At 35.8% G+C, this 27,001-nt stretch overlaps 1 protein-coding gene across 1 annotated transcript in view; it reads right to left on the minus strand.

Annotated features, from left to right (window-relative positions):
- Positions 1–27,001, minus strand: part of ST8SIA1 (ST8 alpha-N-acetyl-neuraminide alpha-2,8-sialyltransferase 1) — a 131,757-nt gene that overhangs the window by 56,613 nt on the left and 48,143 nt on the right. The window contains exon 3 of the mRNA XM_016425868.2: positions 1,671–1,780. Within this exon, the coding sequence (XP_016281354.2) occupies positions 1,671–1,780 (110 nt within the window). The remainder of the gene's footprint in view (positions 1–1,670; positions 1,781–27,001) is intronic.

Genomic DNA, 27,001 nt, shown 5'->3' on the forward strand with positions numbered 1-27,001 from the left:
CCCTGCTCTGTTATGGAAAGTTTCAAATTCTCAATACTGGAAATCCCCCCTCAGTTTGCTTTTGTGATCTTTGATATAACCTCTAGTTTTGTTCCTCTTTAAATGTGTTGATGTTGATGCTGGGGACCTTAGGCCAAACTAAGTGAGACCAAACTACAAATCCTCTGACTTTGTATGGCTTGCAAACATTAAAACCAATGTACTCAGAAGACTTGTTCTTCCTGGCTTTTTTTCTTTACACTTGCCCTCAAAAAACTTATATTTTTGGGGAAGTGGTAGTGGATATAAGTACACATACATTGTAAATGAGTATAACATATATAATCTATTATGTAAGGGTATATACTTTAGATTACTTACAAAAGTAATTTATATTTGAATTGAGTAAGAAATGAAAAATATCATGAGGATATTTTACATAGGTTGTCCCCAAAATTAAACTAACACAAGCATGTGAAAAATGAAATAAAGACCTCAGTCATTCTAAAATTAAACCCCATCATGCTATGTGACTTATCATTTGCAGACACTTGAAAAATGCAGAGGGAATATAAAAGTCTGTAAAAATAAATATTTTATTCTTGCATAGTTAAGACAAGCTCTCAGAAGAATTTAGATGTATATACTCAATTGTGTATAGAAATGTAAAATTATCCCAATAGGGAAATAGGAGGCGAAGGAGATCAGAAAAAGAGGGAGGGATGATAAAAAAGGAGGGCAGTACTTGTAAGGAAAAGAGACTTTTGAGGAGGGACAGGAGGAGAGAGAGACAGAGGGACAGAGAAAGACATAGAGACAGAGAGAGGGACAGAGACACAGACACAGAAAGAAAAATGGGAGAAAATGGGATGTAGGGAAAGATATAGTTATCAAAACTCTATAAACGTGAATGGGATGAGATCACAGGTAAAATGGAAATGGATAGTGGAATGAATTAGGAAACAGAATTCAATAATATGTTGTTTATGAGAAACACACTTGAAATAGAAAGATACACACAGAATTAAAATAAAGGGCTAGAGTATTATCTAATCTGATCCAAAGTAAAAAAGGCAAGGATAGCAATCATGATCTCAGACAAAATAAAAGCAAAAATAGATCTAATTATAGGGAAACTGTGTTGTGCTAAAAAGGACCATAGACAATGATGTAACACCATTTTTTTACAGCAAGTTTCTTTGATAAAGGCCTAATTTCTCAAATATATAAGTATAGAACAGAGTCAAGTTTATTAAATAAAAATATTAAAAATTAAAAGTAAAATACTAAAAATAATAAATAACACATTAAAATTTTTAAAGAAAGAATAGACACTGAAAAAAGAAACAAACCCTCAAAGAAAACAATAGAAACATCATCATCTTTTGCAAGTTTAGTTTTTATAATCTAAAAGAAAAATGCTCCTCACTCTCCCTTTTGGTTCATGGCTACAAGAAGGGCACATTAACCTAGCATTTTCTATCCTGAGTTGTATGCCAAGAATCTATAAGGCTAAGAAAGACACATTCCCTCATTCCCTTTCCTTCTTTCCTAATTTCACTTGTATGTAGCCTTAAAAAAAAGGAAAAAAAAACATGTTAACCACAAGTGAATAGCTGTTAAGAGTCTGTGCGTTTATCTATGGGAGAAAATAAAAAAGCAGAAGCCCACGTGTGAGTATTTTTTCTTACCGCATGACAAAATTTGCTTCATCTATTTGTCGGCCACAGACACTTTTCTTCAGAATCCCACCATTTCCCACCACTGAGCACTTCTTCAATGGCAGCTGGAATGGAGTAGCCTAGCAACAGAAAATAAGGGCAGTTTTCACTGAACAGAACACACACCAGTTAACAGATTCATTGTTTATAACAGACCCTCTAGGGGAATTTCAATGGAAATGGAGCTCAATAAAGTAACAATATAGCAAGGAAGACAGCTGGAATGGGACTCAAATGTTTAAAATGAGCAAACCAACCTTTTTTCTAGAAATCAAAGCATATAAAACCCACCAATTCTATAACACATTTTAGGTTGAGAAATAAATTATTCTGCCTAAAATTACCATGAAAAATAAATAGCTCTATGGAAAATAAAAAAAATCAAAGCTAAACAAAGGACCGTTTTAAAGAATTTAAATGTGGAACCAGCTCACTTGGATTCTCTTTTTTTTCCTCCATGCTGATTTATATGTCATGACTCATCATCCATTCATTCAATAAACATTCAGTCTCTGCAATGTGCAAGAAAATGTCCTATGAGCATAGAAGTCTTAGATGTATTTCTTTTTTTAAAGACAGAATTGCTATAGATGCATATTTTATTTAAATAGGCTATCTTAAGATCTTAAATATAGTGAAACTAGTGTTTTTGAGTCCTACTATGAAAGAATGTGGAAAAATAAGTTTATGAAACCTACTTTATTCCTTCAGCTATCTTCCAATCTAGCAAACTATCCATTTGTAGAAAGCCAATTGGACTAGTCAAGGAAAAAATCAGTATACCATTTTTTAGCTATAGACCTTCATGGTAGAACTCCGAGATACTAGTTTTACTACTATCAGAATAACACATTAAATATTATATCCAAATATTGTGGTTTCATAACCATTTTTCTTTATAAAAATACACTAAAGGTCATTATTCTCAGATTTTTCAATTTTACAAAACAGTTTGAATGAAAGGAAATCAAAAGCCTAATCTGCCTTCAATCCCATTCTCAGCACAGTATAAAGAACATCTTAACTCATCCCAGGAATCTTTGTAGGAAGAGTTTAGGGAATACTTGAAATTAATATTAGTACCTACACTCAAAAAAGGATTTATATTTCACTCTAATTGGATATACAAATATTCATTTATATGCAATCTCAAAATACATTGAAAAACTGTTATGAAAAATCCAAAGGCCAAAGGGCTAATTTGAAAACTTCAGATATCTCCAAAAGACCTTCAGAAATTCAAAACATTGTACATTATACTTGTATTTATGCTGGGATGAATAGGCTTGTAGTATAGCCTACAAATGTGTAATTTTATCATGCAATTATTACAGAAGGAAGGAAATGAGCATCTGAGGCTGGATTTGAACTCAGGTCTTCCTGATTCCAGGCTCAACACTCTGTCCATTGTGCCATTTAGCTGCCTAAGGAAGTATCGGGAATATAGGCAGAGTTGTAATTTTATAAAAACTGATAATACACATAGAATGGCACTTTAAACATTTCTATAAAAAATATTCAACAAGAAGGATTTCTTCCTTAACCTAACACTAGGTAAAAGTTGAAAGTCCTGGGATAGACACTCTGATTCTCTTGTAAATCTTCCAAGCCTTCCAACGTGGAGATTCTGTGACTCTGAGTGATCTGTACTTTATAGATAATACTTAGAATAATGACTTTTGAAGTGAATGTTGATATATAGGTGGTAGGTCAACAGATCAATTGTAAACTGCTTTAAGAGATGCACAGTATCTAGAATTAGGGTGCTAATGGTCCTCTAGTACCCTCCCCATCAAATCACATCTGGAATATTAAATTAATTTCCAAAGCTGGATTTTTAATAGGAAAATGGAATGTTAGAGAGCATCCAGGGGAAGACAACCAGGACAATAAAGAGTTTGGCGAGAATGCCATAAGAGAATACTGGTACATAACTTCTGGGGAAAGGAAGACATTGCAATAGCATGGAAACTATTTTTCTCTAAAAATCTATTCCTCTTTTAAATTTTCCCATTTTTTAAGAAAACATCATCTTTCTAGTATTCCAGATTCACAACCTCAGAAGCATCCTCAGCTCTGCCTTTTTTCTTATCTTCTCTTTTTTATTTTTATTTTGTTTTTAATTTTTTAATATTTAATTTTATTCAATTAACTAATTTAGAATATTTTTCTATGGTTACAAGATTTATGTTCTTTCCCTACCCTCCCCCTAACCCCCTGACATAGCTGAAGTGTAATTCCACTGGGTTTTACATGTGTCATTGATCAAGACCCATTTCCATATTATTGACAATAATTGCATTAGAATGATCATTTAGAGTCTACATCCCCAATCATATCCTCATTGACCCATGTGATCAAGCAGTTGTTTTTCTTCTGTGTTTCTACTCCCACAGTTCTTTCTCTGGATGTGGATGGTGTTCTTTCTCATAAGTCCCTCAGAATTGTCCTGGATCATTGCATTGCTGCTAGTAGAGAAGTCGATTACATTTGTGTATACTCTCTTTTATCCAATCACTAGCAATGTCTTATTAATTCTATCTCAAATCCAGTATTATTAAGTGACTACCATGAGCAAGGCACTGTGATGGGACTTGGTAATACAAAGACAAAACAAAAATCTACAACATTTGTAAATCCATCCCTTTCTCTCCATTCACAAAGGCATCTCTTCAACTGAAGCCCTCCACATTTTTTTGTTGCTTATCTAAATTATTCAATAGTCTCCTAAATGATACTTCTCCCATTTTCTTCCTTCTTTAGTCCAGCCTCCATATAGCTTGTCTAAGTGATATTCATAAATCCGACCACATCATTCTCCTCCTCAAGAAGCTCTAGAGCTCCCTTTTTGCCTCTAGGAACACATGAAAACTCACAAAGTCCTTGACAATCTGGGGCCCATGTATATTTTTATACTTTTCCATATTATTTCTCCCTTCTTGAACTCTGTGTTTTAGCTAACATAGCTTATCTGTTTCTTATACATGCTGATACATCTCCTCACTCTGTGATACTGCAGGTTTTCCCTCAATCCTAGAATATCCTCTCTCTTCATCTCAGTCTCTTGAAATCCCTGAATTTCCATACTAATCAGTTTAGTCCCTGACTGCTACTGGAGTCATTTCATGATTTCCCCCTGTTGATTTAGGCTCTCCCCTCCTCAGCCACCCAGAAGCTATTTTATGTATGCCTTATATTAACTTATCAGTGAATGGAGTGATACTTCTCCACTCAACTCTATTCAATTCAATAAGCAATTATTAAGCATTAAATATGTGCCAACCACTGTGATATATCTTAGGATACAAAAAAAGAGGCAAAAGACAATTCCTGCCTTCATGGAACTTACAATCTGTGTCAGAACTAATTTCAAATTCAGTCTCGAATGCTTGCTAGTTGTGTGGTCCTGGGTAAGTTATTTGCCTCAGTTTCCTGGTCTATATAATGGAATAATAATAGCATCTACCTTACAGGGTAGTTGTGAGGATCAAATGAAATAATATTTTAAGGCACTTAGCAAGTGCCTGGCACATAGTAAATACTATATAAATGTTATTTATTATTTTCTTTTCTTCCATGAAACATAATGCAATATCCTTGAGTGCAGGGTCTGCTTGAGTTTTGGTCTTTTTGTCACATCCCTTTTCATAATGAGTTGTATTTAATAAAAATCTAATTGAACTGAATTTGAGTACTAAAGAAACTATCTGTGGAAGAAGAATTAACTTGTTCCACCTTAGGAAGAGAAAGTACAACTAGGAGCAGGAGAGAAGCTACAACAAAGGCAAATTTATACTTAAAACTAGGAAAAGCTTCTTAAAAATCAGAGATATCCAAATAGGTTGTCTCAAGAGATGGTGAGATTCCTGTTGCTTGATAACCACTTCTTGGATAAATTGTAGAGTATTCTTATTTACATAGGAAATTGGACTAAAAGACTTCAGTGGTTTCTTCCAATTTTATGATTCTGTTGCTCTGAATTATTTGTTGATAAGTCCTCACCCTGGTTCTACTATTTCCCACTTCAGTTTGACAATAACATATTTTTATAGGCTAATATAATCACAGGCAAAATGGAAATTGCCACTGTGTCAAGGAAATTAATTCCCTTCCCTTCCTGAGTAGCCTCACCTGTCCATCAATATTCCTCACATAACACTGTTACACCAGGTTTGCATCTGTGTACATGTTGTATGTCAATAAAAGTGAGGGGGCAGGTCTTTTCTAGGCTTTTGGCTTTGAATGCAGGGAACAGAGCAGGCAGGTAAAGGGGAAAGAGAAGGGGACTGGCAGGCTAGGCAACTCATGGACAGGTTACTTAAAGGAATGATGAGATTTAAAACTATGATTGTCTACCCTTTCTAATAAACTTTATAAAATATATATATACATATATATCTGAGTAGAAATAGTCATTTAATTCTTACAGATGGCAACAATATTAGTTCTTTAGGACCTTTAATTTTCTTCTGAGAGAAGTTTTGAGTAAGTGCTTAGGTAAGCATAAGTGAATAGAAGTGGTGTCAGTTTGCTTGCCTGCCTGCATATGCGAAACATGCCTTGGCTGGGAAAAGAGAAGCAGAGCTGTCTAGCGGGCCTCTCTGGATCTGATTGGTGACTCTCTCTCCCATTCCTTTAGCATAGATATTGGTGGGATAGTAGAGACAGAAGTTCCAGCTTTTTACCCGAAACAGAATCAGTGGTTTTTAGGAACCCAGGAAGGGGAGAGGCTGCTTTCCACCCCCTGGATCATTAAGGACTCTCCCCATGTGGTTCCCCACCCCCCACCCCACCCATTTTAGACAAGAGTGGGGTGTTAGAGGATGAGCAGGATCCCGTGTGCCTCCCGACAGTCTGACTTTCCCCAGGCATGGAAAACACAGACTCCTGTTTCTTCCCAGACTCTGCACTCTGCCCTGGGTGCAATACAGGGCAGGAAACTTACACAGGCTCCTGGATATCTGATGCCTTTGCTCAGCTCAGCCCAGTGCAGCGCATAGCAGTAAGCCCCCCACCCCATTCCAAACAAGACAGAGCCTTTTATAAACTAAGGAGCACTATGACCCAACAGGTCTTTCCCAGTCCAGGATCTTTCTGATTCTCCCCTCGACACACCCTTGGATGCTGTTTCAGGGACCACTCCCGCCCTGCACTGAGCATGGAGATATCCATTAAATTAATCCTGGGGAGTCCTTCCATGCTGTGGACTAGTGTTAGGAGCTCCCTGCCTCTCCCCCAACTTTGAAAACACGTGGCCACTGACTAACCTGTGGGGGAGGGGAAACAGACAGTGTTTTTACTAGGAAGTTCTATTTTGAATATTCTCTCTCCTTCCCTCATGCTGAAATTGTCCTTGCTGATTGCCTGCTTTCTTTAGCATATCAAAAGCCACAATTTTTTCTTTCTCTTCCTTTATCTGCCTGCTTTTAGATAAACACCAACCCTCAAGTGTGTTCCACTCTACATGCATTCATAGCACCACCCACTGATTTTACTGCAGGAAAATCAAAGGAAAATTCCTTTGCCACTGCTAATAGTAATCCTGAATAATGGTATTAAATTGAATACATTTAAATAAAAGGATTATTAATGGTAAATATTAATAATATTGAATGTACATTAAAATCAAATTTCTAAAATTGAACAAAGTCAGCATTAAATCAAATTAATTACATGTAACATTAGGGAATAATTTTAGAACATAGTAATATTAATAATACTATCAATAATAATAATTATTAATTTTCACTATCATTAGTCACTACCTCCCATTATTAATAACTAATAATTATTATTGATGACTGATACATGTTTATGATTGTTTATTATTATTCATTATTGATAACAATAATTATTACACTAAATAAATATTCATTATTGATATTATTACTGTGCAACAATTACTGTTTCACTACATTAGCTTTTTCTTTTAAACCTCCTCTTATTGCCTTCCACAATAACATTGAAGAACTTTGAGTCTCCATTTTTTTTCTTATGATTTAGGAACTTTTCATTGTTCAAGCTTAACATTTAGCAATACTCAAACTAGCTTAAATAGGCAGATTAAGACATACAGACTAGACAATATGGGAAATACTGCAACAAATCAAGGGAAATCATGAAATATTTCCTCCTGATTCACTCCTGAATATACTTTTTACTTCTTGGTGTGATCCTAATCTACTTAAGGAGAACTGGATAACAAAGAAAGAAGCTAGAAAGCTTTTGCAAAGCCTGGATGGACAAATCTTTTAACTGGCCAAAACATGACTCTTTTGGCTTCAAGATCTTAAAAGATTTGAAGTTAGCCATTAAAAACAAAGATTACAAAGATTACAAATACTGGTTATCATGTTGATAAATTGACCATTCCCTCCAAGGAGGAAACCATTCTTTCTTTGTGATAGAGACATGAAGAGAGAGAAGTTTACAGGACTTGTGGGCCAAGATGCAAGACTGGAGACCTAACTCTAGCTGTCAATCAAGTGAAGATTCCAATGGAATGTTCCCAGGAGTGGCAGTTGGGGGTTTGCTGGCCACACTGAGAAGAGAAACTTGGTTTTTGGACTTTGGCTCTGTCTCTCTGACTCTGGGTAGTTGAAGCTGATAAGAAAAAGAAACTTGGCTTTTGAGTTGGTGATCTATTTGAGAATTGAGCTGGCCAGGAGAAACTGAGAGACTTTGAACTTTGTTTCTTTCTGGGGTTGAAGCCGAGAAAGGAGATCAGCCATGCTGAATATGTGAAGAAGAGGAAAGATTTTGAACTGCTATTGTCCTCCATCTCCCTAACTGTCTAAGAGTCACACTTGTGATTCCCCAAACCCTCAATTTTACCTCATTTAAATTAGGGAGATCCTCATCCCTCTTACCTCAGTTTCCCATCCTGTTATCACAATAAACCCCTTACCTTGAGAAAGAAAACTAGTATCTATTATAGTTCACTCAGGGGAGAGGGAAGAATTGGGAAGAGAGGGTAGCAGGAGGAAGAGGGTTGGTTAAGGGGGGGAGTGAGGGAGGAAGGAGGTTAGGAAATAGATTGATCCATCAGTCATCAGTAGGGACCAATAGGCAAAACCCCAGAGCAGACCCTAGGGCATTCCCTTGTAGGCAGCTCCCCTGTGTACCAGCATCCCTGTGTGGCATCCCTCAGCATTTCTCATCTCTACCTCCATTACCAATAAGCAGGTTCAGGTCCCATTAGCAGCTCTCTCTCTAGTCAAAACCAGAGAACAGCAGTCATCATAAAAGAAATAGTTTCCCCTCAGTTTATTCTCTATTTCAATCAGTAGTAGTTTCCTTCAGTTTATTATTCTGTTTCAGGAAACCATTCTTTCTTTGGAACCAGAGCATTCTAGCTTAACTTCTTCAGTGAAATCTAACAAGAAACACACTCTATCATCCCACATGGCCTGTGAGGAGATTTCTCCTCATACTGACCCCAACTAGGACTTGAACCCCTCAGTTTCTCTCCCTGTCAGACCTCACTTATCCCCTACTCCTCCCATCCAATTTCCCCCCAATCTACCTCTCTACCCTCCCTTACCACCCCACCACTCATATGCTCCTTCTCACTACTCAATGCCCACCCATCTCTCCTATCCCCACCTGTACCATACCTACTTTAATCCTTTTCCATACCCTCTTCCCACCCACCTTACTATGACTCCTCTAGACCTCACCCATCCTACTCCTCTCCACCCCACCCCCGGCCTCACCCTGTTCCTCTCCACCCCAGTCCCAGTCCCACCCCCATTCCTCTCTACTCCACCCCCAGCCCCACCTCCGATCTTTTTGCCCTGACTCCCCATGCCCTGAACAGTCTCTCCCTCTCCATTCCACCACCCTATTCCTTCCCCTACTAGCCTCACTACAACCCACTCCATTGAACTCCAGGCACAGGCCAAGTAGCAGTTACCAGAGATCATTCAAATAAAGGTCTTTCCCTCTAAGAGATGTCCCTACATATAACAGACATGGAGATTTAGTAAATATTAGAAATCATACACCTTTCTCTCCACTAGACATTGAGAGATTAAAAGAAAAACTGACTTCCTTTGAAGCTGATCCTATATTATTAATAAATAGGGTGAAGAACATTTCATACATATAACCCCACATGGTTGGATGTGGAAGATTTTCTCCAGGCCTTGCTAACAGAAAGGGAAAGGAATAAGATTCATTCTCTTGGTAATCGGGCTCAGGGAGAGAGAACAACTCATTGGCCAACTGAAGATCCCAAATGGGACCCAAATTCTGAACAAGATTATTTACAACTATGCCAAGCTAGACATGCATTGCTAAAAGCTATGAGAGCCTGTTCTAATAGGCCTGGTACATGGACTAAATTAGAAAATCTTAACCAATAAGATAATGAGAACTCCTCCCAGTTTATGGGTAGACTTATCAAGCTGGGAGGGAGATTATAGAACTCTATCTTGATAGAGAAAGGGATATTAGACAAATCAGAACACAAATTGTAAAAAAATAAAAATCAGTTGTATGCTAGTTAGGAATTATTTTATGACTAGCTATCCAAAGTGGCCTACTATGGACATTGCAGAATTGAAAAGAGTGGCAGTTTATGCTTTTGAGGGATATTAAAAAAAGGAGAAGGAGAACACTGATTTAGTGGAAGGAAGCATTAAGGAGGGAAATAAAGGAATTGACTGCTAAACAAGATGAGGACAATAAAGAGAATACCACGTTAGTAGAAACATTGAGGAAGGAAATAAAAGAATTAACCAAAAAAGTTGGAAAGGTAAAGCAAGGAGAGATCATAGCTCCCTTACATGAATCCACAAAACAACCACTAACATGTTATTTTTGTGGAAAAGTGGGTCATCTAATTATGAATTGTAAGATGAGGAATCAGGAATATAGGAATAGAAACTTCAGGTATAATAATATTGATAGGAGGAATAGTTATTCAAATGGGGCAAATCAAGACTCACACCCAAACATCTGTACTTAGCAGGAACTCTCCTCAGTATGGGGGACCCCAGAGGAGTGGACAAAGGGATTGTGATGAATGATGATGGTACTTGGGAGGGGAAGGAACCTCAAAGAGTCTGGAGGTGAATTTTAAGCCTTTTCAGAACTCATTTACTTATTAATATTAACTGCTTCAGTTTGTTCCCCTCCCCAGAATGCAGAAGTCTCTGTAACACAATTCTAAATACAAGATGTATGTAATTTAATGCTAACCATTTCATGAGTTATCAAAATTGAAATATTGTTATATTATCTTTATTTGTACCTCCCCTATGATTGTACTGAAGAATATCTTTTTTAAAAGTCCATAAAAAGCATTTTGTTCCTTTTTTGCCTTTGTTAATTGTCACATATATGATGATGGATGGCTTCATCAAACTGGTTTCAACCTGTATACAAGTTTGAAGAATTTAATTGTCTAATAATTTAAATTGATTTTAATGGGTATTCAGACATGGTTTTAAGAAATATGGGAGCATCTCTACCTCTGCCTGATCATTTATTTGCTTGCCTCTGAGATGTTTGTAACAAGAGATAAAGGTCCATTTGTAATTGCAGTAGAGTGCAATGGCATTGTTGTATTTTCCCATCTCTACGTTTATTGAACATGTAATGGATGACACATCTGAAGTGATTTTCACTTTTTGATCCTCAGCTTCAAGTGGAAATGGTTGGGACATATTGGAGACAGTTCTGTTACATTGTTACAGTCTCATACCAAGTGGGAAGGAGGTGACCAAGTGGCTTAGTTACTCTGTGATGTGTTATAATCTCATCCAGGAGGTGGGAATGATTTTTCCTGTGAAGCCTAGTAGCTTCAAAATAGATTTCTTATATTTGTAACTCTTCATCAACTATACAGAGGTTTTTTCTGGGTTTTTCTCCTACCAAATTTTGGAATGAAGATTATAATAGACTGTTAAAAAAAATCTCTTCCAAGGTTGAAAGCCTGGCTAAATCTGTAGAACTTGTGACAAGTATTCATGTGTTCATAGGTTTTTTAAATGTCACACAGCAAGTCATGTGAATCCTAATGATAGTGGGTTTGTTTGCAGTTATCCTTAAATGGGTACTTATAATTTTGGGGATTTTGGTACTTCTTAGAATCTGTATTAGTTGTACTACTGTTCTTAAAAGGCTTTACCTGGTGAAAAATTATGTACAATCACACTGTGGATCCTGGCCAAGTTAAGAGGGATACAAATCTCATTTTTGAGAGAGCACCTTTTGTTTTATGCCTCTGCTTGGCTAACACATTGTCACATGAAATATGAACTGTGAAATTATGATTTTTTTATTATTTTTTTCTCTTTATGTTTGTAATAGGGTATTTGATTTTTTCTTTCTTTTTTTCCCCCAACTTGGTGATACTTGAAGTACATGAAATCAGTATTAATGCTTTTTTACTTGAAGTATATAGTTTACAGTATCTATTAGCCCTAGTAACTATGCATACCCAAAGGTTTTAGACTATGGAAACCTGCCATTTATTGATAAATATTATGGAACTTTGTTTAATGATTGTGTTTGATTCCAGGACAAGGAAACAAAAGAGCCACTATACAGTGCCAAGTAGCACACAGTCAAAACAGACCAAATCCATTCCAAGGAGGATTGTTGAACTTCTATGCCAATACAAAAGGACTTGAACCTAGTGCGAAAATTGAGGTTGAGGTGCTTGATATATGCTAAGATGCAGGACTCCCTTGTACCTCACTCCATGTGCAATATTCTGACTCAACTACCTCAGTTTGACTATCATCCTGGCTCCCCCTATCTCTGACAGTGAAGGTACAATCAGACCAGGGAATGATTTTTCCCATTTATTGCTAAAACATGGTCCTTCCTCTCTAATAGTTTGGCAATTTTCTTTAGTCCTGGATGCAAATGGGTAAAGTGCTGTATTGCTGCTATTGTCCTACCTGCTTATGGGACATAAGTCACTTTAATAGAGTCTTGTTGTGATTCAAAAACCTGTTACAAGTTTATTTTTTACTCAGAATTTTATACACATAAGAGTTTTTATTTTTTATCATTTCTATATTTATTATTATTTTATACAAAATTTAATTTTTGCTTTTATTTTGGGATGGGGGTTGTTTTTGTTTTTCTTTTGACAATTGTTTCATATATCACATAACTCAGTCATGTATCCCACAGTGATTCTAGTGTTGGTCAACACCCTCATCAGAGGGGATTATATAATTATCCTAAAATCCAAGATTTAAAAATTTTTGGAGAAATTTCAGGAAAAGAAACTTGCCAACATCCCGAATCAAGAAAGTGTATCCTTTTGTAGAAGGTGCTGTAAAGATGCCTGAAAAAGCCACACACTGCATCAAAAGATCCAGAATGAACTTTGGGATATAATGAACTGAATTGAAGAGGGTTGAACATACTTATTCTGAATGTAAACTCTTATGCCAAAGGGGACTGCTCTCTAATTGGCATTTTGTCAATGTGTCTATCAATCAGTTTTTTTTTTATTTTTCCTCTAATATTTCCCTCACATCTCTAAATATTGTAACTTCCTCTTAGAAAAATGCAATATTGTATGTACTTTTAGCTAGAAGGTATTTAGAATTATAAGATAGTTATACTTAAATAATCCATTAGGGACTGGTCTCCCAAAGGATTACAGGGTGATTTTGTCAAGGAAGTTCATTCCCTTCCCTTCCTGAGTAGCCTGACCTGTCTGTCAATATTCTTCACATCACACAATTACTCCAGGTTTGCATCTGTGTACATGTTGTTCGTCAATAAAAGTGACGGGGCAGGTCTTTTCAAGACTTTTGGCTTTCAATGAATGCTGGAACAGAGCAGGCAGGTAAGGAGGAAAGAGGAAGGGACAGGCAGGCTATGCAACTCATGGTCAGGTTACTTAGAGGAATGATGAGATTTAAAACTATGATTGTCTACCCTTTCTAATAAACTTTATAAAATATATATCTGGGTAGAAATAGTCATTTAATTCTTACGGATGTCAGGGTGAATGTTATTTAAATCTAGTACTTCAATACTTGGTATTTTCATGCTGTATCATTATCTGTATCTTTCCGTAAATCCTACACATAGGAGCTATCCAATATGCTAAAGGCCTCCCTTTGAGGCTTTTAATATTTTAAAGATGTTAGAACAATACTTGGACTATCCAGTTGTTACCATATGGCTTGTCAACATCTCTTTCCACTCAGATATATGTTGTTTAGGTTGTCTTTTATCCAAAGTTTTATAAAAGGTCATGGTAAAATGCAGCAGCCTATTTCTACCTGCCACATATCTTTTCATTTTATTTTGGGCCACCTTTAATGTTGATTCTTCTGTTGTCATAGTTTCTTTTTAGTCACAATCAGACAGTATCACTTAAGAAAATATGGTTGTTAAAAAAAAGTGTATTTTGTTGGTAGAAAGTAGTGTGGAATCAAGGAAAGCAGTGCAATATTTTCCAAGAGCAATTCAGTTTACCCTCCTCTTCCCCTTCATTTCTTGACCAGCCTGCAGTGCTTGTCCAAGATATGTACATTTATGGACAAAATTTAATTAGTTGCTCATAGGTTCCCATCATTTCTTTCCTAGCAACTAGTTCCTTATAATCATGAATTATAAAATCAGGGAATCCAGAAATATCAGTTCAAGAATGCAATTTCTCTTTCAGGTTTTTCTGCCATTTAAAGGACAAATTATCATATAAGCAAACTAAGAAATTGTCCATTCTGATTTAGTGAGAGAAAGAGCTCCAAAAGATTTCCAAATGACTTAAGTCCCTAGTCTTATTTATTAATTGCCTTATTATGCATTTGGCACTGTCCTAAGGGCTGGATACCTCCATGTTAAATATATGATGTTTCCTGAACTCTTACTCTACTTTATATTATCTATGTGGCTTATATTTCTCCTGCCTCGGTAGAATTGGGCCATTATTTCTCTCTCCATCAAATTTATCCAAATTCTCCCCACCACATATATTCTCTCTGATGCCTGTATGTCCTCAAAGTATATCTCCTTGATATTTAATGCAATCCTCCTAACTTTATAAGAATCCTGTTTCTTTTGAATAAAATATATTTTTTCAAACCCAATCATGATTTTCATTCCATATAACCTCAATTATACTTGTGAGATGAAATTTTCCTCTTTGGACTAGGATCTCTTCTTAACTTTATTTTGTATATTTGTATATAATCACCTAAGATCAGAGATCTTACTGTTGACTTCTTTCTTCAATTTTGTTTTCTTGTGATTTTCTTAGAATTTCTATTTCTTTTATTCCAACATTGTGTATATTCCTTATTATCTCTATCTAGAGAATTTCCCCCTCTCATTCTTTTCAGTAAAGTCCTTTGAATAGATTAATACTACTCAAAATACATTTTACCATCTTTCATTATGTGCAGACAAAAGCTGATTAATACTATAATATAAAGAGGGGATTAGAACTTGAAAGGGCTGTTTTCATATACTATCTCTTTACTCTAACTAATTGTACTTTTCCTAAATATTCCTCTCTTTTCTGAAGCCTTGGCTTGAAATATCACCAGTGTCCCTAAGGTTTTTATTTTCTTGCACAAGACAGCATCCTCCTTAGCAATAGCATCTAGATTCCTTCTAGAAGTGTTACACTTGTCTGTATAATCAGCCAAAATGAATAATAGTTATTACATTCAGCAAGCTACAGGAAGTTCTCTGTCATATTCTGGATACATGCCCTGAGAGAAAAGAGAGACTACACTGTTGCAAAACCTTGGATAGTCAAGGGCAACTAGGGCTTTCTTATAGGGTTTACATGTCTATGGTGGTGGTACTTCCTGTGATATTGTCTGATGTAAGAATTCTCAACTGACCCTTTACTGCATGGCACAGCTATGTAGCTATCTCACTCCCTTGCTTAACCCTGGACCACCATTTCCACAGTCCCATCACCTTGATGCTCCTCTCTTTTGCCCTATTTACTCCAGTTCCTGAGGTTTAAAGTCTTAAGGACCACTGGCTATATCATGGCAGAACAGTCTGGAAACTTCAAAGGACATACTGCCCTTTCTCTTAGTATATCTGAACCCAAGGGAGATCAGTTTCTGCATAGTCCTTTCTCCTTAAACTGAATGTTCCACAGTTGCAAGAAGTCCTAGCAAGGATTATACATTTCTATTTGGGGCGGAAGTAGGTGACATAAGTGAATAGAGTGTTTAGTCTATCCTCTGAAAGACTCCTCTTCCTGAGTTCAAATCTGACCTCAGACACTTACTAACTGTGTGATCCTGGGCAAGGCATTTAACCTTCTTTGCCTCTGTTTTCTCATTTGTAAGATGAGCTGCAGAATGAAATGGCAAACCACTTAGTATCTTTGTGAAGGAAACACCAAATAGGGTCACGAAGAGTGGAGAAGTACTGAACAACAATAAACTTTTGGTTTCCCAACCAAGATAATTATTCTCTTCTGCCTCCTCAGCACATTTTATTATGTTTTAAATTAAAGTCCTTCTCCCATTTTTTTTAAAGAAGCACTTCATTTTCTCTTACAACCTAGAGCATAAAGAAGCATCACTTAAATATCTTTATCTTATCTTTTAGGAGTAAGACCAGATTGCATTATAAATGCTCAAATATCTTTATTTTATAGGGAGAAGATCAGACTTTATATGCATCATATTTAAATATGACTTAGAAATTCCAAATCCTATACCGTATCTCCTGAATTGCAATTTATCCTAGGGCAGAGGGAAAAGAGCCTGGTCTCACTACTAGGGGGTGCTATTCAAATCTAGTATGACTGGAGCTTCATAAATATACACCATCTGTACATAGCACAGATAAAAAAGGAATAATATTAAAAGTTTGTCATGCTGATCCAATCTCAAACACATAAATATTCATTGCATAGAGAATCTATATTGTTCAACAGATCTTTAATATTTAGGAGTTTTCCGGTTTTGTTTGTTAGCTTGCAAATAGAGATGCAAGAGAAGCATTTACCATGGATGGATTTTTTAAAAATAAATCAGATTGATCTTCTACATTTCCACCAAAGGTATATTTTCCAAGCATTTCTCCTTGTTCCACCCAAGAAAAGAAAATATTTGATGTGAGAGTTTAAAATAGCATCTTACCCCATTAAACCTTTCCTTCCTTATATGATCCTCTCCACAAGCAGAAATACGAGTAAAGCAGAAGCACAGGTCTTTTTATCTCTTTTAGCCCATCCACTAACCACTGACATGTTGCTTCATTGGTCCCTGCTTTTCTCGAGATTAGTCATCTATACTCATAAGCAGAGCCAGAAGGGGTTAAGAGGTCATTCAGCTTACCCACTTCACTTTACAGATAAAGAAACTGGCAATGAGCCAGTGTCAAAACTGATTTTTTTATCCTAGAAAAATCAACAATGATCCATGTATGCCATTAAAATTCCATAACAGGGGGCAGCTAGGTGGCTCAGTGGACTGAGAGTCAGGCCTAGACACAGGAGGTCCTGGGTTCAAATCTAGCCTTAGAGACTTCTTACCTGTGTGACCATAGGAAACTCACTTAACCCCCATTGCCTAGCCCTCACCACTCTTCTGTCTTAGAACTAATACCATTATTGATTCTAAGATAGGAGGTAAGGGTTTTAAAAAATGTTTGATAATGGCATGGCTATTTTGTCAAGTATATTCTCTAATGCAGTCTCAAAAATGTTTGCTAATATGATTAATAACAATAATAGCCAACCATATTCATACAACACTAATATTTGATACAGTTATAAGTGAGTTTTATTGAATGGGCATATCATAGATTGCCTTCTTTTTTGTTACTTTTATTGGCTATTAAATGGGAAAAGTGATTTTTAAAAATACTCAGAACAACCACTCTGGTTTCCCTTCATTTTGCACTGAGCAAGACCTCCTGCTAGGTACTGCTATACTATAATGAATATGAAGATGTAGAATGCAACAATGGCTCACATTTCCAAGCTACATTACAGTTGAAAAAGGTATTTTTACTCAACACACAGCAGCACACATTTCTTTAGCATCATCCTCTTTGCTGACATTTATAGAATTTACAATGTCCCAGACATTGTGCCAAGCACTTTACAAATATTATCTCATTTGATTCTCAGAACAACCCTTAGAAGTATGTACTGTTATTATCCCCATTTTTCAAATGCGGAAACTGAGGTAAACAGAGGTTACATGACTTGCCCAGTGTCACACAGCTTCTAAGTGTCTCAGGCCAGACTGAACTCTGTTTTTTATTTTAATTCTAGGTCCAGCACTTCACCACTGTGCCACCTAGCTCTCCCTATGTGATGAGTGTTAAATGTAAGCACTGAACAAATTGTTGTAAATGATGGTGATGGAATTCTATTGTGTTGTAGGAAATGATGAACAGGATGATTTCAGAAAAAGCTAGAAAGACTTACATGAATTGCTGCAGGGTGAAATAATCAGAACCAGGAGAACACTGTACACAGTAATAGCAATATTGTATGATGATCAACTGTGAAAGACTTAGTTACTCTCAGCAATACAATGATGCACGGAAATTCTGAAGGACTAATAACAAAGAATGCTATCCATCTCCAGAACAGGAATTGGAATGCAGGTCAAAGCATATTATTTTTCACTTTAATTTATTTGTGTTTTGATTTGGGGTTTTGGTTTTACATGAGCATTCTGTTACAACAGACAATATGGAAATATGTTTTGTAATGTAATACATGTAAAATCAAGATCAAATTGTGTGCCATCTCTAGGAGGGGAAAGGAAAAGGAAGGAGGGAGATAATTTGGGTCTTATAACTTCATAAAACATATGTGGAAAATTTTTACTATGTGTAATTGAGGAAATGAAATCTTTTTTTTAAATCCTGTGGGTGGGTAGTGGAAGTATTATTATATCCATTTTACAAATGAGGAAACTCAGACTCAGAGATGAAGAGACATGTCCACAATTGCATACAAAATATATTATAGCAACAAAATATATTATATAGTATTAGCAAAAAAATATATTATATAGTATTTTAAAAATTCATATTAGAGGAGCATGCTTCCAGCAGACACCAAATTATAAGTAAGTTGCAGAATCAGAATTTGAATTCAGGGCTTACAAACTTCAATTCTACTAAGTCAAATTGACTCCATTGGAACATAATGTCACTAGGAGTTCTGAGTCTTGGATGAAGTTAGAAAAATCAACTATTTTCTGCAAAGTAAGGTTTGCAGACTCCTAGCATGACCCGAAATGATGTCACTGTAACATCAAAGACTGTCAGCATGCCAATATATATTTGCCCTTATTGATAAAAAACAAATTCTAATTCTTTATCTATAAGTGCATGAACTCCATACCTAGTCAGTCATAGCCCTAATCTTGCGTCTTATTGTGCCTACACCCACACAGGGGCACGGACTCCCCCACATAATTATACCCCTCCCACACATGCAATTAAATCCCTCACTCATATAGCTAATTATGTCCTCTACTAGGCATCTAAATACACCCCCATTCCACATATCTAATTACACCCCCTCCTTATGAATCTAATTGTACCATTCAGCTACATCTAATTACACCCACACTCACATATTTAATTGCACTGTCCTCCCTAAGGACCTAATTACATCCTAACCAATACATAAATTAAGCCCCCATCAAGCATCTAACAGCATGCCCCAGACATAGAACTCTAACTCTGTACTCCAATCAGTTTATAATTTCTGCCTAAAGTTGACAGTTTCCCACAAGTTGATTCCTAGTAGGCATGTTGTTCAATCAGAAAGAGGCCAAATGGCAACAATATGTTGTCAGAATCAAAACAACTTCTGTTTCTTCCAGGAAATAACATTAACACTTATTTTCTATTTAATTCTTCTAACGGTTCTTTGATAATCTAAGTAAACTCTAAGTAAAAAAAAATCTAAGTAAAAAATAGTGGTCTCTCCATGTCACATGGAAGCATTCTTAGCAACAAAATATATTATATAGTATTTTAAAAATTCATATTAGAGGAGCATGCTTCCAGCAGACACCAAATTATGAAATGATTTTTAGAACATTATCTTGACTGGTATCTTGACAGAGAATTGAATGTTAACAGTACACTCATTGTTCAAGAGGGGTGAGTCATATGTTCATTTAAATGAATTAGAGTTCTCAAGGAACTGCTTTATTTTTCCTCCTACTAACAAAATTATGTCATTTAGTAAGGTTATTAGTAAGGTAGATCTGATTTCATGCACTAGATGAATTTTTGAAATAAGATTAATAACATTATATTGAATTCTGTTTTCTAATGGTCTTCCATTAATACTTAACAAGGCATTTTTACTATAAGAAAACATTTTCTGACAATGATATGATCCTTCTCTTCTTGTGGGTGACAATTATTTTTATTACATCTTATGCATATATGTGTGTGATTAGAGTATATATATATGTATATATGTGTGTGTATATACACATAAATATTGTAAAACTCTAAGATGGAATTTCATCCAGGAAAGCCCCCTATCCATGTTAATTGGTTAGTATTCTATATACCTGTCTTGTTTTAAATGCTTATTGTTTTCTTTTGCTTTCACTCTGGTAACTAATTGGGATATTCGTCTCTTGTTTCCCCAATAATAACTTCATAAATAAGTGTTCATCTAGGCCTAAACTGCCTCATAGCACCATGAATAAGAAAAGAAGCACCTTTAATAAGATAAGATCTATAACCTCCTTGTAGTCAACCCAGAGTAAAATGGGAAATATTCCAATTCCATACTTTCATTCTCTTCAAACAATTACTATGTTGAAAGATTCCAAAGTATAGATCTGGAAGTGAAGATAGCAGATAGCATGTTGCTCCCCACCTAATCATTACCTCTCAAAAGCAAGAGAGCATCCCTTAACATACATCAAAGATGAAACTTTTCCTATTCAAAAAGGGAAAGTTAGGAAGTTGTCTTTGACACTACAACACTGTCACAAATCCAAGGAGGGTCCTAATTAACAATCACAAATCAGAAACTATAACATGGTAAAATTTGCAAAAAGACAGTGTGAGTCTTAAAACTAGAAAATTAAATTGAGTAGCTCCAAGTGCTGGACAGGGAACCAAGCACAAAGAATAAATACTGAAACGATGAAATGAAACGATCATTAAGAGTCATATGAACTCAGCCTAGATTGGTTTGAGACTATCATTAAAGGCAAAGGATGGGATGAATCAGAAATCTAATTATAAGGATATGTTATTTCCCTGATCTAGTCATAAAGATGTTATAGAAATCAGATGTCAGAATCAGAAAAAAAAACTATAGATCATCTCTATGTCATTGTATGTTGTCAATTCCATTGTATTGCATATTATTTTGTTTTACTTTATTCTTGTCTTAATTCCTTAGTGAGAGCTTTTTTGTGTGTTAATTCTAATTGTCTCAACTGAATTGAGGAACTTGAACCAACATTTCTGAGAATTCCAGAGATGGAAAGGACCACTCACACTATCTTGTCTGAGCTCAATCTGACCAATAATACTTCACAAAAAATCAGAATGAGCCGTCATCTAGACTTTGCGTATAGATCCCTAATGAAAAGGAACCCACTATTCATTGAGTACAAAACTTATTTCAAGCACTGTGCAAGCTTCTAAAGATGCAATGATAAACAATATCACAGTTCCTGATTTAAATAAACTTATTCTGTCAGGAGAAAGGGGGAAGGAGAGGAAATGGGATGTAAAAATAACCATGATTTTGAAAACAAAATATAACAGAAGTTTTAAAAAAGGATCAAGACAAGGAATATAAAGTGCTCTGGGAGAGTTTGAGGAAAATTAGAAAACTTTAACCTTGGTCTCAGGAAAGTTTTAATGAAGAGTTGGTGCCAGAGATGGGATTTGAAGAATTTCAAAAGGAAGAGAGAGTTAAGGAATGCATCAACAGAGGAGACAGTTTGAATGAATGAAGAGAAGAGAGAGAAATGAGTGGGGGAGTGAAGAAGAGCTAGTTTGGGTGCAATGTTCAGTGCATGAAGAGTTTAAAATGGCCAGAAGTGTGTGTGTGTGTGTGTGTGTGTGTGTGTGTGTGTGTGTGTGTGTGTGTGTGTACAAGGGGGAATACAAGGGCAATCTGTTGAGGGCAGGTAACAGCTAGAGAGAAAAAGAAGAAAGCAAAAACTCTTGAAGAAGGAAATATTGAGGCTCAGCAGCAGAAACTGTTCCCTGGATTCCTAGGAGCATTGCTTCATAAAAAATTGTTGTTTTATTAGTTAATTATGTCTGATTTGTGACAAGGAAATCACTTTAAAAGACTGATATATATTAATTTAAGGTCGCCAAGGAATTCAGCTATGTAATTCCTAAATGAAAACTTAAGTCAGCAGTCAATCTTTTATGGAGTTTAATTACAATAGGAGGAAGTAATTAGAGATAGAGAGAGAGAAAAGGGAGAGAAGGGAATAGGGCTTAAATACCCCTTCTGTTTAGGCTGGGCCAAAAGGCCCAAGCCCTTAGATAGCTGGGGCAAAGAAAAGAGATCAGTCCCTATTACTCACGTTACCAAAATGGAGAAACAGTCTCAGAGGCCCCCACTTTCAGCTTCCTTCAGAGCAAGCTTCTCAGAGCACACACCAACCACACCGACCAACTTCTCAAAAACCACCCCCAGTCTTCAGCCCCCCTATCCTTAAGGAAACCATCCAAGTTCCCTCCCCTCAGTCCTCACATCTACCAATCACCTGTCCATCAATTTCCCTGTGCCAATGGAGGCTCTAGCTTAACCCAGGACCGCCCAGAGGTCTCTGGCTTTGCACATGTCTGTTGAAGGTCATATTTTCAAATAATTAAATCTTTGATCCTTTGCTACAGCCCTTTCTAAATCCTGTTAACCTGAGTAGGGTAGAGATTGGAATAATTAAATTTTGATCGATGCTGCAGCCCTTCCTCAATCCTGTTAGGACTGAATAGGGTGGAGATTGATTCCAAGTATCTCCATTGTATCAATTCTAAAATCAATCATGACTCAAAGAAATTCCTGTTCTATGCTTAAGCATAGGTCAAAGTCCTTTCCATTGTTCAGCAAAAGGTTTCTGTCCTAAAGTAATCTTAAGAAGGGAAGAGGAGAAAACTCTCATGCCAATGGGATTCACATTCCAATAGCCAAGACCCACTATCAATAGGGAATTTTTCAAGTATGAAATTTCCCAATGGTGAAATTTCCAACATTTATAAGTCTAAGAAATTTTGAGGTTTACAATCCCCCCTGATGATCATTGGGAGACTAGTCTCCCCATTGATCATTTAACATAATTATTTTGTAGTTCTAAATTCACTTCTAACTAAAGATATACACAATATTCAATTTTCTAAGAGAAATTAGAATAGTGAGAGAGGAAATAGAAAAGAAAAGAAAGCAAAACCAATGTTTTGCTAGGCGCATTGACAGAAAGCCAAATTAGGGGCAGTCCCTTTTGGCATAAATGTGTACAGTTACAATAAATGTTCAATCAAAAGTTCAGTCGTATCAATTACATCCAAAGTTCATTCTTGATCTTCTTGATGAAGTGTAGGTTTTCGGTATCTTTCTGCAACAGTTCATTCTCTGGATATAAAAATTTCAAGCTTCTTTCTTGAAGATCTTTTCTCGAACAAAATCAAAATCTTTGAATTTTTTATAAAAGTAAAATCTTAAACAAAATTCTTGGATTTTTTTTTATAAAAATACAATCTCAAACAAAAAAAAATTCAAAAATTCTTAGATTTTAAATTAAAATACAATGCCCCCTGAAGTAAGTATTTAAAAAAATATCAAGTTTAGGTCAGAATGCAATGTTCAGTTATGGGGGTGTATGTGTCAATTATCAAAAGAATAGAAAAATAACATAAGAAAAATTCAAAATAGACCTTGTATAGGTCCAGCTTAAAGTAATTTCTATCCCACAAGTATGTAGGACAGAATGCAGTAATATTTCACTTAGCCATTTGTAGCCAAGACTACAGGAAGTTGCCATAATATAAGAAGAAAAGAATTAGAATTCTATTTTGATGGGGAAATGTCCTTCCCTTGTCTGATTTTTTTCTCAGGGATATAGGGAGCCAGCATGATAGTCAAGCTTTGTACTTGTTTGAGTACTTCGAAAAGAGTGTAGATACAAGGAAGTCCTACGATTTAAACATAAGTTAAGCGTCGCAACTTGAGTCTCACTTTAATATTTCTTGTGTGCTCTATTGGCACTATTCAGGTTTAGTCTGTGCTCCTTGTTTTTATCCCTTTTCCTGGAATCAGACACAAACATTAATCACAGTCCTATAATATTTTATCAATAAATGGCAGGTTCCCATAGTTTAAAGCTTTTAGGCATATATTGATATTATAGCAAGAGTATATATATTAACTTGTATTACTGCAGGGAAAATAATATTAATATTAATTATGTGTACATTCAGTAATAAAAATGAGAAAAAAATCAAATATTCTGATAAAAAAATAAAAGAAAAGAAATAAGAAAAAAATAAGAAAAAAAATCAATAATTCAATATATTCTTGAAAAAAAAACAGCATCCATTTGTCTATGGATTATTATCTCCAATTCATATGATAAGATAAAGTCACAATTCATATGATAGGATAGAGTCAATCAGTCTCAGCAGACGATGCTTTCTTCACATGTGAGCAGTGAATCCAACAGTCTCTTTCTCCAATCTTTATAGATGTTGGAGTAGTTAATAATATTTGGAATGGTCCTTCCCAGGAAGGTTCAGTTGCTCCAGTTCACTTGAAATTCTTGATATAAACTTTATCTCCTGGGTTCAGGTCATGCAGAGAAAAGTCTAATGGTCCGGCTTGTACTGCAGCTCCGGATTCATGAAGTTCACGTAGTTTGTGCTGTAGCTCCTGTATATAGGAAGCAATAGTAATATCTCCCCCTAATATCGATGTATAAGCCGGGGAGAAAGGCTTAGCCTCTATAGGTGGATGTCCAAAAAGCATCTCAAATGGTGAAATATGTAAGTCTCCTCTAGGCCTGCTTCTAAGATAAAATAGGGCCAGAGGGAGAATTTCAGGCCATTTTAAATGGGTCTCAGTGCATAATTTGCCAATCATAGTCTTAAGTTCTTTATTCATCCTCTCCACTTGGCCTGAGCTCTGGGGATGATATGGAACATGGAATTTTGGAGTTATCCCCAAGCAAGAATATATTTGATTTAAGACAGAATCGGTAAAATGAAATAGCCAAGACCCACTATCAATAGGGAATTTTTCAAGTATGAAATTTCCCAATGGTGAAATTTCCAACATTTATAAGTCTAAGAAATTTTGAGGTTTACAGATTCTCTGCAACTCCATTTGGGATTTTCTTAGCAAAGATACTGGAGAAGTTTACCATTTCTTTCTACAGATGAGGAAACTGAGAACAGGGCTAAGTGACTTGCTCATTTTCACAAAGCTAGTAAGTGTCTGAGGCCTGATACTCTGTGTGACACTTACTAAAAATTACATAAGGGATTCATAACTTTCAGGTAATGAAATTTTCTTCACATTATATTATACTTTATTAGTGAATATTTGTTGAATAAATGAATCCAATACAGACTCTGCAATATGGTAATCAAAGGAACAATCAATACACATAATCATATCTTCCTTTAAACAGATATTTTCAAGCAATAATATAGATAATATTTATTTCTTTGGAAGTTGAAAATCATTCCTTACAATTTGAATAGTGAAGAAATTGCACTTATGTTGACATTTATTTCTCTACTGTAAGAGGGGAAGAAGAGAAAAGGGGTTGCAAACAGGTAACAGAGAGGATTTTACAAAGAGAGGTTTGCTGAACCCAACCACATGCTATGGAACTGATGATATTGAATTCTGGAATGCGGGGAATGGATAAAGGTGGACACCTGCAGTTACAGGGGAAGGTTACTGATCTGTCTGGAGCTGAAACTTCCACCCTCTCTATCTCTGTGAGCTGAGGAGGTTTGGGTTTCCTATCTCCTGAACAACTCTGGTGTTCTTGTCTGGAGAAACCCTTCATTACCTGAGATTCAACAGTTTCCTTCATACTGAACGTGTTCCCAACTGCTCTGAAGACCTCTGACCAACAAGCCTGTATGAACTGCCTATAGCCCTAATAGGGTTGAATCCTAATGTAAAGGGTTCATCCTGAAGCTACTCAGAAGATCTGTTTATCCTACAAAAATAATCTGGTAGGATTAATAGTGTCCGTTAATCAGATAGCTTGGGGAAATCTAGACAGACACAGTAGACCTAGGGAGCTTGGAAGAAGACGAAGAAATCTCCATGCAGGGACTGTAGAAGGCGAGTAACCAACTAAACCTTAGTATCTCACCATTATCAACATCATCCATCAAGGATTTATTTCACTACTCAAGAAGCTAATTAAAGATTGAAAAGAGTTCTGAGCAGACAAAATGATTCCAGAGGAGATTTTAAACAATATCAACATTTAGCAGTTCTGAATGTCTTCTTTTAACAATGGTATGTGCAAGATTCTTATCCATGTTCTGTCACATTTGTAGGTGCATGCAAGATGTAAATATGGCTTTCATAACTAATCCAGGAAGAGACAAAGTCACCTAACTGTCCTTCATATCTTTTGACCATTCATCAATTAGGGAATGGCTTGTATTTTTATAAATTTTGCTTAGTTTCCTACATATTTCAGTAAGGAGGCCTTTTCCGGAGATACTTCCTACTTTCCTGCTTTCCTTCTCATTTTGGCTACATTTGTTTTTGCAAAAACTTTTTTATTTCACATAATCAAAATTATTCATTTTATTTCCTGTCATCCTCAGCATCTTTTTTGGTCATAAACTCTTTCCTTATCGATAGACCTGACAGGTAAATTTTTCCATGCTCCCCTAATTCATTTCTAATATCACTCTTTATGTCTAAATCCTTTGCTTATTTTGACCTTATTTTGGTATATAGTATGAGATGTTAGTCTATGTTTAGTTTCTATGAAATTTCTTTCTAGTTTTCAAAGCAATTTTTGTTTGATGGTGTGTTCTTGCCCCAAAAGCTTGGATCTTAAATGTATTTATCAAACACTAGATTACTAGGGTCATCTACTATTCTGTATTTGTGAACCTATTCTATTCCACTGATTCAACATTCTATTTCTTAGCCAGTGGCAGATTGTTCTCATGTTTACCACCTTGTTACATAGTTTGAAATCTAGTACTATGCAGCTTCTTTCCTTCATACTTTTTTCATTGATTCCCTGATATCCTTGACTTTTTGTTCCTCCAAATGAATTTTATTATTTTTTCTAATACTGTAAAATAATTCTTTGGTTTAGTTTGATTGGTATGAC

This window comes from Monodelphis domestica, chromosome 5, assembly GCF_027887165.1.
Source record: "Monodelphis domestica isolate mMonDom1 chromosome 5, mMonDom1.pri, whole genome shotgun sequence".
NCBI classification, from domain to species: Eukaryota; Metazoa; Chordata; class Mammalia; order Didelphimorphia; family Didelphidae; genus Monodelphis; species Monodelphis domestica.